This window comes from Anabrus simplex, chromosome 8, assembly GCF_040414725.1.
Source record: "Anabrus simplex isolate iqAnaSimp1 chromosome 8, ASM4041472v1, whole genome shotgun sequence".
Taxonomy (NCBI): domain Eukaryota; kingdom Metazoa; phylum Arthropoda; class Insecta; order Orthoptera; family Tettigoniidae; genus Anabrus; species Anabrus simplex.
In genome coordinates, this window is record NC_090272.1 from 232,247,504 (window position 1) to 232,260,579 (window position 13,076).

At 41.2% G+C, this 13,076-nt stretch overlaps 1 protein-coding gene across 1 annotated transcript in view; it reads right to left on the reverse strand.

The window, feature by feature from the left end:
- LOC136879389 (glutathione S-transferase-like) overlaps positions 1 to 13,076 on the reverse strand; it is a 363,810-nt gene that overhangs the window by 349,885 nt on the left and 849 nt on the right. Inside the window, exons 2-3 of the mRNA XM_068228933.1 lie at positions 9,008 to 9,175; positions 193 to 335 (exon numbers count right to left, since the gene is read on the reverse strand). Of these exons, the coding sequence (XP_068085034.1) occupies positions 193 to 335; positions 9,008 to 9,175 (311 nt within the window). The remainder of the gene's footprint in view (positions 1 to 192; positions 336 to 9,007; positions 9,176 to 13,076) is intronic.

The following is a 13,076-nucleotide window of genomic DNA, read 5'->3' on the forward strand; positions in this document are numbered from 1 at the left end:
GGCGTCCGTCCTAAATGCAGATCAGTGATTGATGATGATGATGATGATGATGATTATGATGATGATGAGCTTAACTTTTACTCCTATACAGCAAAATTGGTCTGAAAATAGACCAACTCCAAGTTAGTTTCGTCCGACTTACTTAAAGAAAACATCATTGTGTAAAAATAAAGACGACAGCGTGACACATACCTTTCCTCCGACGAAGTGTCCTCCATTGTCCTTCACCTGTTCGTCCAGTCTGGGCAGGTAGAAGGGAAGAGTCTCCTTCTCTAAAGTTTGCTGCTTCTTGGCCTTGAGTCCATGATCCTCCTCGAAGAACATGTCCCTAACAGCTGCACACAAGAACAAGAAATATAATATCGTGGACTCTGTGGAAGAGGGGCTGGTAAACCCCTTAGCACAGCACTCCTGCACCATTCAGTTGAACTGAGCCTTGAAAGTAAGACAATCTCCTCAAGTTATCTTAAACGGAGGAATATTGTCTATACCTCTGCCAGTGGCACCAACTTGGGGGGGGGGGACAAGGTGTTTTCTAAGTCCCCCTACAAATGATCTTAGGGGGGCAGAGTGTTATTTTCCCCCCCAGCTCACAAAAATTCTCTTCCTAGATATTATGCCCCTTTAAAAAATGGAGTTTGGTAGTCTTCGGTGACTACTAAGGCGTTAAATCTGGAGAAGGTGGTAGATGGTTTTATATCAAGAAATGAGATCAGAAAGCGGGCATTCCCTCAGAGAACTACATTTCCCAATGGAGACTGTTCAGGCGATACATCTGGTGGTAGAGCTTTTCACACTTCGTATGATGAAATGCATAACATACTGTCATAGGGCATATATTAAGAAAATATGTTTATGAAGCAAGTTCTGATGTTTTTACTTGTGATTATTTTTGATAGCTTTGTACATAAAACATCCCTTCAAAATATTTATGAATCAAGTTCTATTTTTCTGTTCACTTGTAAACATTATTGACAACTCCGTACACAAGACTCGTTCAAAAATGTATTTGAGAAACAAGCTCTATTTTTGTTCTGGTTTTTATTTCTGTTTGTTTGTGATTATTGTTATTATATAGAAACTTTTGCATTGATAGTTGACATGCCTGCGCTCATGTTAATCATGCCCCCCCCCCCCCTTCCCTGACATCTGCCGTGACAATGTTCCAATGACAGTAGGCTTCACATGGAGATACTTGGTGCAACTCTTCCTAGTTAACGCCCATTTACGTATTTTACACCCCTCAACGAGAAATGTTTGTATCCCCAGTCATTTGTTCAGATATGTATTCGGCAAGCACAATATAAAAAGCTGATGCACATAATAAGTTGTTTGGGAAACCAAATTAAGACGCAAATCATTGTAACTTCTAAATACTACAAACAAGAAATAGACTAAAATATTGGTACCAACTCCAAGTCCAACCGATTACTGCAGCAATATGGTATTGCACCAGTAACTAAGTAATTCGTCTTTACTCGTGGCGAAGTTAGGACTCAGGCCCTCTCTTACACTGAACCACCAAAAACCAAACCCCATGGCACTACAGCCCTTGAAGGGCCTTGGTCCACCAAGCGACCGCTGCTCAGCCCGAAGGCCTGCAGATTACGAGGTGTCGTGTGGTCAGCACGACGAATCCAATCGGCCGTTATTCTTGGCTTTCTAGACCAGGGCCGCTATCTCACCGTCAGATAGCTCCTCAATTCTAATCACGTAGGCTGAGTGGACCTCGAACCAGCCCTCAGGTCCAAGTAAAACTCCCTGACCTGGCCGGGAATCGAACCCGGGGCCTCCGGGTAAGAGGCAGGCACGCTACCCCTACACCACGGGGCCGGCACACTGAACCACACCATTTAAAAAAATATTTAACAGGAATGTATTTATTTAAATACAAGTCATTTTTAAATTGTATAGTAGTACTAATAGCAAATATGGAGATAATAATAGAAACAATTATAGAATGTACAACATGACAATATAAACGAACATGATAATTATCATAAAACTAACAATAGCAATAATAAAAGAAGGAAACACATAACCACCTATGACTAGCAAATACATTTCTAATTTTTATGAAAATATGCTCATTCACACTTCATTCATCGTACAAGTCAGCTAGAAGCATTCAGCAAGTGATTTCGCCATTCAGTTCATAAATTTACGAGAACTCAAATCTCTAATGTTAACAGGAAGGGTATCCCACAACCTAGCGGCAGTGACTGCAAAGGAGCGGTTCAAATCCCGGAGTTTAGAAGCATGATATTTTCGCATTAACGACAAGCGCGACAAGAAATATTTTGAAGCTATTTTCAGATATCTTAACGAATCATATGATTCTGGTTAAGAAATTAGTGATTTTGTTTTCGCGAATTACAGCGAATTAAAGCGACATGGCCAGTTTAAAGCGAAATTTACTTATTTTGCGATGAGTGCGAAAATGCCGTGAAATTCATGGAAAATAACGATTTGAAATTGTATTCTAATATCACGTGTGTGTGAAGAGAAACAGAATAAGGACTTCTCATAGTATCTCTTTGTATTAACATTCTATAAAATCCCTTAATAGTATGGCCATTTAGGTTTAAAGCTATGGTCATATAGGGTGAAAGGGTAATTTGTATGTAATCTTGATTACGGCTATATTATAATTCTAACCAAGATTACATAAGGAATAATTATCAATATGGTTTCTCTTTATTTATCCATATTTCACATAAATAATTCACAAATCTCACGAATTTAACTTTATATGAATAATTTTTGAAATTATTAAAGCGAAATGAATGCTATGAGGTCAGCCCTATTTCGCGAAATGACGCGAAAAATTATTTCCTTTTCCCGAAATCGAACATTAATTAATGCGGAAAAATCATGCCTCCAGGTATAGTTAAAGCTGAGTCAGATCGTATATCGTGGTTATGATAGGATGAGAAGTAACTAAAGTTTCATGAAAGGTAATTCGGTACACCTGAGTTTAGAACTCCATGCAGAGTCGAGTACCTTTCTATTGACCAACAAAAATATTCGCTGACATAAGAATGAAACAGACTAGATTTTTCACTACCCACCGTGGGTTAAAATTTACCCACTGACGAACAGTAGAAAAAACTAGATTTAGTGAGAAAACCACCGTGTTGGCAACCCTGTTAAGGAGGCAGGACAGTCGCACATTGTTACATAACCCCCGAGCGGAATTACGCCTGAAGGTCGATTGCATAGTTTACAGTGTGACCGGAAATTGAAAGATGGGTCACGTTCTGAGACAACAGTGTAGGTCTGGCAAATAAATTGAAGTTCAACCTGGAATAATTTTATTGGATACTAGCAATATACCCGTGCTTCGCTACGGTATTATACTGAAATTTGTAATTGATGCTTATTGTTGAATGCCGAAATTCGCGATCTGACTCGTTTTCTGCGAGAATACACCAAAATTCGAGATCTGACTCGTTTTCTAATAGATTACGGCAAGTTTCCTCCCATTTTTCAATCTTTCTTTCCAGCAATCGGTTTCGTACTTCCCGGGCTAGGTCCAGATATTCTACCCGGTCAGTTGGGTCCCTAAATCTTTGCCATCTTTTGCTATAAGCATTTTAAATATGGATCAAATCCTTCAGGAGATCCGGCGTGGTGTCGTCTTGGATGCCTTGGCGGTACTGAACCCGCGGCCGGACTGCATTCTTAGTCATTAGCAGTCCAGGACCCGTTTCCAGCGCGGTCCGCACATTTGACGACGGTCCAGAACATTATTATTATTATTATTATTATTATTATTATTATTATTATTATTATTATTATTATTATTATTATTATAGATGTTCTGGACCCCACAGCAAGATGCAAGACCGCTACTTGGCGGTAACTTACATTCGCTGCCATTGTCATTGTTGACAATGTGACCAGCATCATCGTCGCGCGTAGGCAAATGTGCGGGATTTCTGGCGATACGAATGACATACTTCCGTGCATTATTGACCTTATTATAGAGGTGAACGGACGGTCAATCTCTTTCCTATCGTTTATTTCAAATTAGTTTAAATTTTTATTTATATGCCAGCAGAATCTACTGTAATCTAAGAACGTTCTCCGAAGGAAAAGATGGTTCTTGAAAATGAACCCAGGTAAGGTTAGAAATGATCGGTTTATGATCAGAATAAGTACATCGAAAATCTACAGCCTGTTTCCAGTCATTCGACAGGGTCGGAATGGAATGAATAAAGCCCCCGTCTAGCGGCGACAATAGGAATTGTTCCGGCTGCCGAAGCCTGTCGCACTTCTCTGGGGCAATGATTAATAAATGACAAATGAAATGAACTGATATTGGACAGTGTTGCTGGAGTGAATGATGACGGGGAAAACCGGAGTATCCGGAGAAAAACCTGTCCCGCCTCCTTTTTGTCCAGCACGAATGTCACATGGAGTGACCGGGATTTAAACCACGGAACCCAGCTGTGAGAGGCCGGCGCGCTGCTGCCTGAGCAACGGAGGCTCCTTGTAAGTACATTGCGAACAGTAAAATCAATTGGTCTCCCCTCCTTTTACACCCCACCGCCATTAAGTTTATTTACCCCCCCCCCCAAAAAAGGAATGAAAAGATGGCGTGCTTCCTTATGTTTAAAGGAGATTCCAAACACCAATGTGGTCACGTCTATTACCTTCAGTTTTGAGATATAAGTATACCCATAAAAATAATTCACTTTTTTCACTTCCTTTCAAACTCCTCCCCCTCCCCCCTAAGTGAATTTTCCGGCAAAAAATACTTGTTTCTTTAATAGTAAAGGGTCTTCTAAATACCAAATATCACGACTCTTACTTCTTCAGTTTTAGATTTATGTGTCCTCACGAAAGGAATTCAATTCCTTTTCACTCCTCCCCCCCACACCCCCCAAGATGGTTTCCCCCCAAAAACGCGTTTTCCTTTGTTTTAAAAGGAGATCCAAATACCAATTTTCACGTCTGTAACAATTTTAGTTTTTATTAGCTTATGTATTCTCATACAAATAAGTCAATTAATTTTTCTATTCTTTAACCCCCCCCCCCCCCTCATTGGATTTTCCGAGAATACGTGTTTCTTTACTTTTAAAGCAGATTCCAAATATCACATTTCACGTCTGTAACATCTGCATTTTTGAGATATCAGTAGCCTAATTAAAAGAATTCAACACCATTTTCAGTCATTATTAACTACCCCCTCCACCCAAGTGGCATTTCCGAAAACAAAAAATACATGTTTCTTTATTTTTAAAGGAGATTCTAAGTACAAATTATTACATCTATAAACTTTAGAAGTTTTGATATATAGATATACTCATTTTAAAAATTCACCCCCTTTTCACCCCCTATTCATTGGATATTCCAAAAACCAAAAAATACGTGTTTCTTTATTTTTAAAGGAGATCTCAAACGCCAATTTTCAGGTCTGTAATATCTTCATGTTCTGAAATATAAGTAGCCCCATTTAAGGCATTCAACCTCTTTTTCACCCTTTTCCACCCTTCCTATTGGGATTTTCCGAAAACAAAATAATACGTGTTTCCTTATTTTTAAAGGATATGCTAAAGACCAATTTTTACATCTATACACTTTAAAAGTTTTGAGATATAGATACACTCATTTTAAAACTTCACCCCCCTTTTCACCCCCATTAATTGGATTTTCCGAAAATAAAAAGATACACGTTTCTTTATTTTTAAAGGTGCTCCCAGACACCAATTTTTAGGTCTGTAATATCTTCATTTTCTGAGATATAAGTATCCTCATTAAATTCACTCAAACAATTTTGCACCCCTTTTCACCCTGCCTATTGCGATTTTCGGAAAACAAAAAAATACGTGTTTCTTTATTTTCAATGAAGATTCTAAATAGCAATTTTTACATCTGTAAACTTTCAAAGTTTTGAGATATAGATACACTAATTTTAAAATTCACCCCCCATTTCACCCTCCCATTAATTGGATTTTCCAAAAATGAAAAAATACGTGTTTCTTTATTTTTAAAAGAGATCAAAAGTACCAATTTTCAGGTCTGTAATATATTCAGTTTCTGAGATATAAGTACCGGTATCCTCATTAAAGGCATTCAACCAATATTTCACCCTTTTTCACCCCTCCCGTTGGAATTTTCCGAAAACAAAAAAATTCGTGTTTCCTTATTTTTAAAGGAGATTCTAAATACCAATTTTTACATCTGTAAACCTTTAAAGTGTTGAGATATAGATACACTCATTTTAAAATTTCACCCCCTTTTTCACCCCCTTAGAGACGGAATATCCAAAAATCCTCTCTTAGCGAGCACCTACATCTTATTATGAATGTATCCTCAAAATTTCATTTCTTTATGTCAAGTAGTTTTGGCTCGGCGATGATGAATCAGTCAGTCAGTCAGGACAAGTTACTTTATATATATATAGATAACACGGCTGCAGTCAAAAGATCCGTGAAACGTCCGTTACTTGGTAAAAATCTAATAGCAAGTAGTTCCTAATTAGTGAGGTTATATAAGTCATGTAAAATATCGCGCTCGTGAAGAAAGAAACCACGCGTAACAAGTATGCCTATAAAACAGTTTGATATTCATACAGGATAGAGAGAGTATCGTTGTGCTCAGTGCAAAGACATTCTTAGCCCGTGAGTCTTCATTAACCCTTTTAGTACTAAATTATCTTACAATTGGCTTTACGTCGCGCCGACACAGATAGGTCTTATGGCGACGATGTGATAGGAAAGGCCTAGGAGTGGGAATTAAGCGGCCGTGGCCTTAATTAAGGTACAGCGCCAGCATTTGCCTGGTGTGAAAATGGGAAACCACGGAAAACCATGTTCAGGGCTGCCGACAGTGGGGTTCCAACCCACTGTCTGCCGGATGCGAGCTCAAAGCTGCGCGCTCCTAACCACACGGCCAACTGAAGAAAAAATTACTTTATTGAGCAAAAACAATCTTGGTAGTTACAAGTACTGTCAGGCCCATAGTTAGGTACCAACACATTTACGGTGCCTGAGCGTTAATTGACAGTCAGTCAGGACATTGCCTTTTATAGAGACATAACCACTATAATTCTAAACTGCACTTAAGCGTATCCTGATCGACAAGAGATTTCTTTTTTTCCCTTTTTTTTCTTTTCTTTTTTTTTTTTTTTTTTGCCAGTTGCTTTACGTCGCACCGACACAGATACGTCTTATGGCGACGATGGGACAGGAAGGGGCTAGGAGTGGGAAGGAAGTGGCCGTGACCTTAATTAAGGTACAGCCCCAGCATTTTCCTGGTGTGAAAATGGGAAACCACGGAAAACCATTTTCAGGGCTGCCGACAGTGGGGTTCGAACCGACTATCTCCCGAATACTGGATACTGGCCGCACTTAAGCGACTGCAGCTATCGAGCTCGGTAAGAGATTTCTAAAATATTGACTCAATAACTTCTCTAAAAAACTATGTCGTGGCTTAAACTACAAATATCGAAATATTGGAATTGACTGATTAATACGAGGGCTGTGAATAATGTAGTAGCAATATTGACAGGAAGCAATATTTAATGAACTAACAAGTACAATTTCATTACATTCATTCATTGTTTTCCTGGCCTGCTCCATGACTAAATGGTTAACGTGCTGGCCTTTGGTCACAGGGGTCCCGGGTTCGACTCCCGGCAGGGTGGGGAATTTTAACCATCATTAGTTACTTTCTCTGGCACGGAGGCTGGGTGCATGTGTCGTCTTCAACATCATTTCATCCTCATCACGACGCGCAGGCAAATCGAAAGACCTGCACCTGGCGAGCCGAACATGTCCTCGGACACTCCCCGCACTAAAAGCCATACGCCATTTCATTTCATTGTATTCCTAATTGTCGGGAAGCCGTTGGGGACCGTTGGCAAGGTGTTCTCTGTCGATGGCAGCGACGGAGCGCCCTATTGCGCGGAGTACAGACGCCACGTCAGGAATCGGCGGCCTCGGAGGGGTTTCTTCAAGTTCGGAAACACGTCGAAATCACGAGGAGTCATGTCTGGTGAGTACGGAGGGTGTCCCAAGACCACCCAGTGCCACCGTTGCAATAAGATCTTGACACTGTTTGCGACGTGACAATGTGCGTTGTCATGCAACACGATAGAGTGATCGTCTCGCAATAAACGTAGACGTCTGCGCCGCATAGTCAGACGCGGATGTCGCTCCAGAAATCGACACTATTGACGGTTTGTCCCCCAGGCACAGCATGCGTAAGAATAACGCCCTCGTAGTCGTATGCCACGGTCAGCATAAGCTTCACTCGGTTGGGTTCCTGTCGAAATTGAGTGACGCCATTCATTCCATTGTCACTTTAATTCAGGCTCGTAGGCTCATGCTCACGTCTCATCAATGGCGGCAATACGCTGCAGAAATGCGTCTCCTTCGTTAGGGTACCTGTCCAGGTGGATGCCAGCCAGTGCATATCGGTGCCATTTCTGTACGTCGGAGAGTTAATGTGGAACTTAACGGGACGTAATTTTCCTCATGTTAAGACATTTCGTCAGTCTGTGCCATATCGTTTGATGATTGAGACTAACCTCTAGGAATAATTCCCGGGCAGTTCATCGATGGCATACGAAAACGAGACCACTCATGATGTCAAGGATTGGACGGTTGAACTGTGCGGTGCAAATCCTCAATCTTATTCCGACCCGCACGAAACGCCTTGGCCCGCCGTGCAGCCGTCGTATACGGGAATGAATTCTTACCACAGGCTTCACGTAATCCTCGATAACATTCTGGTGCATTTTCATCACGGCCAACCTCTATTTTAATCCACGAACATGCTTTAAAGCGGTGAATTCGATACTCTTCACTTCAACGCCACACAACAATAACACTCCCAACTGGATGCCCGTCAAATAAACACTAAACAATGACAACAGCGCCACCTGATCGCTCCTACATCCTATTTGCACAAGTCCGATCTTCTGCGAGTGTGTTGACTAAGTTGCAAATACTTTATTTAGAGCCCTCGTATTTACTGGACCGTATGCTACACTTACCAAGCCTGACGTCTGAAATGGTGTCCACAGCAGCGTCAACCTGCAGAGCCTCCCAGTCGTTGCTTCCAAGAAGCTTGAATTGCCTGGCCAGGTGGCGGGCAATGGCTAAAGACTGATGAGCAACCTTGCCGTCCACCTCCAAGACGGGCATTTTGCCGTAAGGAGTATCTGGAACAATCACAACCTATTCAATAAGGTTGACACTAAGTTATGGGTAGATTAAATCTAAAGTCAGACCGAATCTGGAAAATGCATGAGAAAGCGTGCAAAATAAATACTTGAAATGTTAAAAAATTTTCAGAACATGTCAATATTCACATATAGTTTCGTACAATGAGCTCCCACTAAGTTTAGAAATGAGAGTTTAGAATATCGAAGGCAGAAAGGTGCGGCATAGTTAATTTACAAAATGATAATCCTGAGTTCCTCTCCTTCCCGAATCAATCAATCACTACTGATCTGCATTTAGGGCAGTCGCCCAGGTGGCAGATTCCCTATCTGTTGTTTTCCTAGCCTTTTCTTAAATGATTTCAATGACATTGGAAATTTATTGAACATCTCCCTTGATAAGTTATTCCAATCCTTAACTCCCTTTCCTATAAATTAGGGTAATATTTGCCCGAATTTGTCCTCTTGAATTCTAACTTTATCTTCATATTGTGATCTTTCCTACTTTTAAAGACACCATCCAAACTTATTCGTCTACTGATGTCCTCCCACGCCATCTCTCCACTGACAGCTCGGAACATACCACTCAGTCGAGCAGCTCGTCTCCTTTCTCCCAATTCTTCGCAGCCCAAATTTTGCAACATTTTTGTAACGCTACTCTTTTGTCGGAAATCGCCCAGAACAAATCGAGCTACTTTTCTTTGGATTTTTTCCAGTTCTTGAATCAAGTAATCCTGGTGAGGGTCCCATACTCTGGAAGCATACTCTAGTTGGGGTCTTACCAGCGACTTATGTGCCCTCTCCTTTACATCCTTACTACAACCCCTAAATACCCTCATAATCATATGCAGAGATCGAATTTCTACGTGCCGCGCCCAAATTCAAGATTTTATTGAAGGGGGACCTCCACCTTTGAACACAGAAAACATGCCGTGTATTACATTTTTCCACAGCAATGGAAACTTACTATTGTGTCTGCATATTTAGAAATAATATAATCCTACTCCTTTCTTCTTCTTCTTCTTCTTCTTCTTCTTCTTCTTCTACCGCTTTTCGCACATCTGTGGGGTCGCAGGTGCCAGATGTGTCGCACATGTGGATTTGGCCATGTTTTACACCCGGATGCCCTTCCTTACGCCAATCTTATATGGAAGAATGTAATCACTATTGCATGTTTCTGTGGTGGTTGGTAGTGCAGTGTGTTGTCTGAATATGAAGAGGGAAGGGAGCTAGAAGAATTAATCAAACACGATGAAAATCCGCGACCCGGTCGGGAATCGAACCCGGAACAATTCGAACCGAAGGCTTCGTCGCTGACCACTAGGCCAACGAGTCGGACATATAAACCTATGCCATTATTCAAAATGGCGGTGTATCATGCCCACTCTTTTGCCGTTTCCCTGATAATTTCCAAACACATGAATATTTTCTATGATTTTTTTTTTGTTATTATAAGTGATGTTATAGCTGCCGGCCAATTAGCTGAATGGTCAGCGTCGAGGCCTTCTGTTCAGAGGGTCCCGGGTTCGATTACCGGCCAGGTCGGGGATTTTAGTCGTCTCTGACTAATTCTTCTGGCCCGGGGACTGGGTATCTGTGTTTATTCCGACACTTTACTCTTCATATTCAGACAACACCCTACAGTACCAACCACCACAGAAACACGCAATAGCGATTGCATCCCTCTATATAGGGTTGGCGTCAGGAAGGGTTGCCAGCCGTAAAACAGGGCCAAATCCACATGTGCGACACAGCTCGCACCCGCGACTCCACAGATGTGGTAAAAAGTGGTATAGAAGAAGAAGAAGAAGAAGTAATGCTATAGCTACATCATGTACTAGAATCAGTGAAGTCCATCAAGTATAAATATTTTTTTCGCGATGAAGATGAAATGATGATGAAGACGACACATACACCAAGCCTCCGTGCCAGTGACATTAACCAATGATGGTTAAAATTCCCGACCCCGCCGGGAATCGAACCCGGGACCCCTGTGACCAAAGGCCAGCACGCTAACCGTATGGCTACGGAGCCGGACTTTTCATGAAGTTATTTTCAAGTAGTCAATTTTTCATTAATGTTAATTTCAAAATATTTTTTTGAACTTAACCAATGGAGCTAAGTGAATAATTCTAGTGTATCTTCTTCTTCTTCTCTATGATATATACAGGCATGAAGAATGTCAGCTTAATATCTTAAGAACTTTCAGATTTATCAGGGAAATGGTCCTGAAAAACGCGATACGAGCAACAAACTTACCGACATAGGGCTTGTTTGGGTGACGAGGCTTCACGTTCTTGGTCATAGCTCCGAAAGTATTGGAGATATTAACAAACGTTTTTGCACTGTTATAAAGAGAACAGTTAAATTTTAAATAAAAAATAAATTGAAAAATCGCATTTTTGGTCAGTCAAAGGTTAAAAAATGTTACATCTGTCTATTAAAATGCACCACTTCATAAATTATGCAGTAGGTACAAAAGTGCATCTCGGAAAAGTAGTACTCTTGATTTCACTACAAACATGTTTTTTTCAGCGACGAAAGGATGGGAAAGGGCTAGGGTTGGTAAGGTAGCACCCGTGGCCTTAATGAAGCTACAGCCCCAGCATTTGCCTAGTGTGAAAATGGGAAACCACGGAAAAACATCTTTAGGGCATAATATTTTTAAAATAACTCGTGGATTGCATTGAGAGGCGCGAAAAATAATTATAATAAAACACTGCATGAATTTTGGAAGTCCGCCTCTGTGGTGTAGTGGTTAGTTTGATTAGCTGATACCCCCCGGAGGCCCGGGTTCAATTCCCGACTGTACCACGAAATTTGAAATGTGGTACGAGCGCTGGAACGGGGTCCACTCAGCCTCGGGAGAGTAGAGCGGGTTCGATTCTCACCTCAGCCATCTTCGAAGTGGTTTTCCGTGGTTTCCCATTTCTGCTCGAAGCAAATGCAGGGATAGTACCTAACTTAAGGCCACGGCCGCTTCCTTCCCTCTTCCTGTCTATCCCTACCAATCTTCCCATCCCCCGTAAGGCCCCAGTTCAGCATAGCAGGTGAGGCCGCCTGTGCGAGGTACTGGTTCTCCTCCCCAGTTGTATCCACCGACGCACAAAGTCTCACGCTCCAGGACACTGCCCTTGAGGTGGTAGAGGTGGGATTCCTCGCTAAGTCCGAGGGAAAAACCAACCCTCGACAGTAAACGGGTTAAGAAAGAAAGAAAGAAAGATCAACTTGAAAGGGTGCAAAAGAGATATGGAGTGGGGGAGGGGTTAGAGGGGTTCATTTTGATGTTCACAGCATAATGGGAAAATGGCGGAACATAAATTTGTGAAATGTATTTTTTTAAGTTTAAGATGAAAGGAGGAAGAAAATAAGGTATAAGTATAGCGTACTTTTGTTTCTTCCTCAGACTCATCCATAAAGTAAATAAAACACTGTGTTAATGCTAAAGAAAGAAAACGCACACGCAGGCTAAGTAACCACATGAACACTCACTCAATACAAGTACACATTGGTATAAAGACTAAAAGACGTACCAATACATAAATAGACCTCTTCCCTACACCAGTAATAAGCTGCCAAGATTCACAGAGTAACGGATTACGCGTTACATGTACCAGAGCTACCCAGAAGAGAACTGAAGAAAGTGACTGCGTTGTGCTCCCTCCCTGCGAATATATTTATAACACAGAAAAGCTTCAGTAGTTATTTTGATAACGCACGAGCAAAAAATGCCTCATCATTTTTTCTTTCTTTCCTAATACAATTATTATTTATTACTGATTTAAGCCCAGTAGGGAGCGCTTGTGCTAGTTTTCTTTCCCAGTAGGCCTACCTCTTGAGTCCTGCTATTACACTCGTTTTTGCTTTCTTTCCTGTGAAAGAGGTTTAAGATATTTAACAA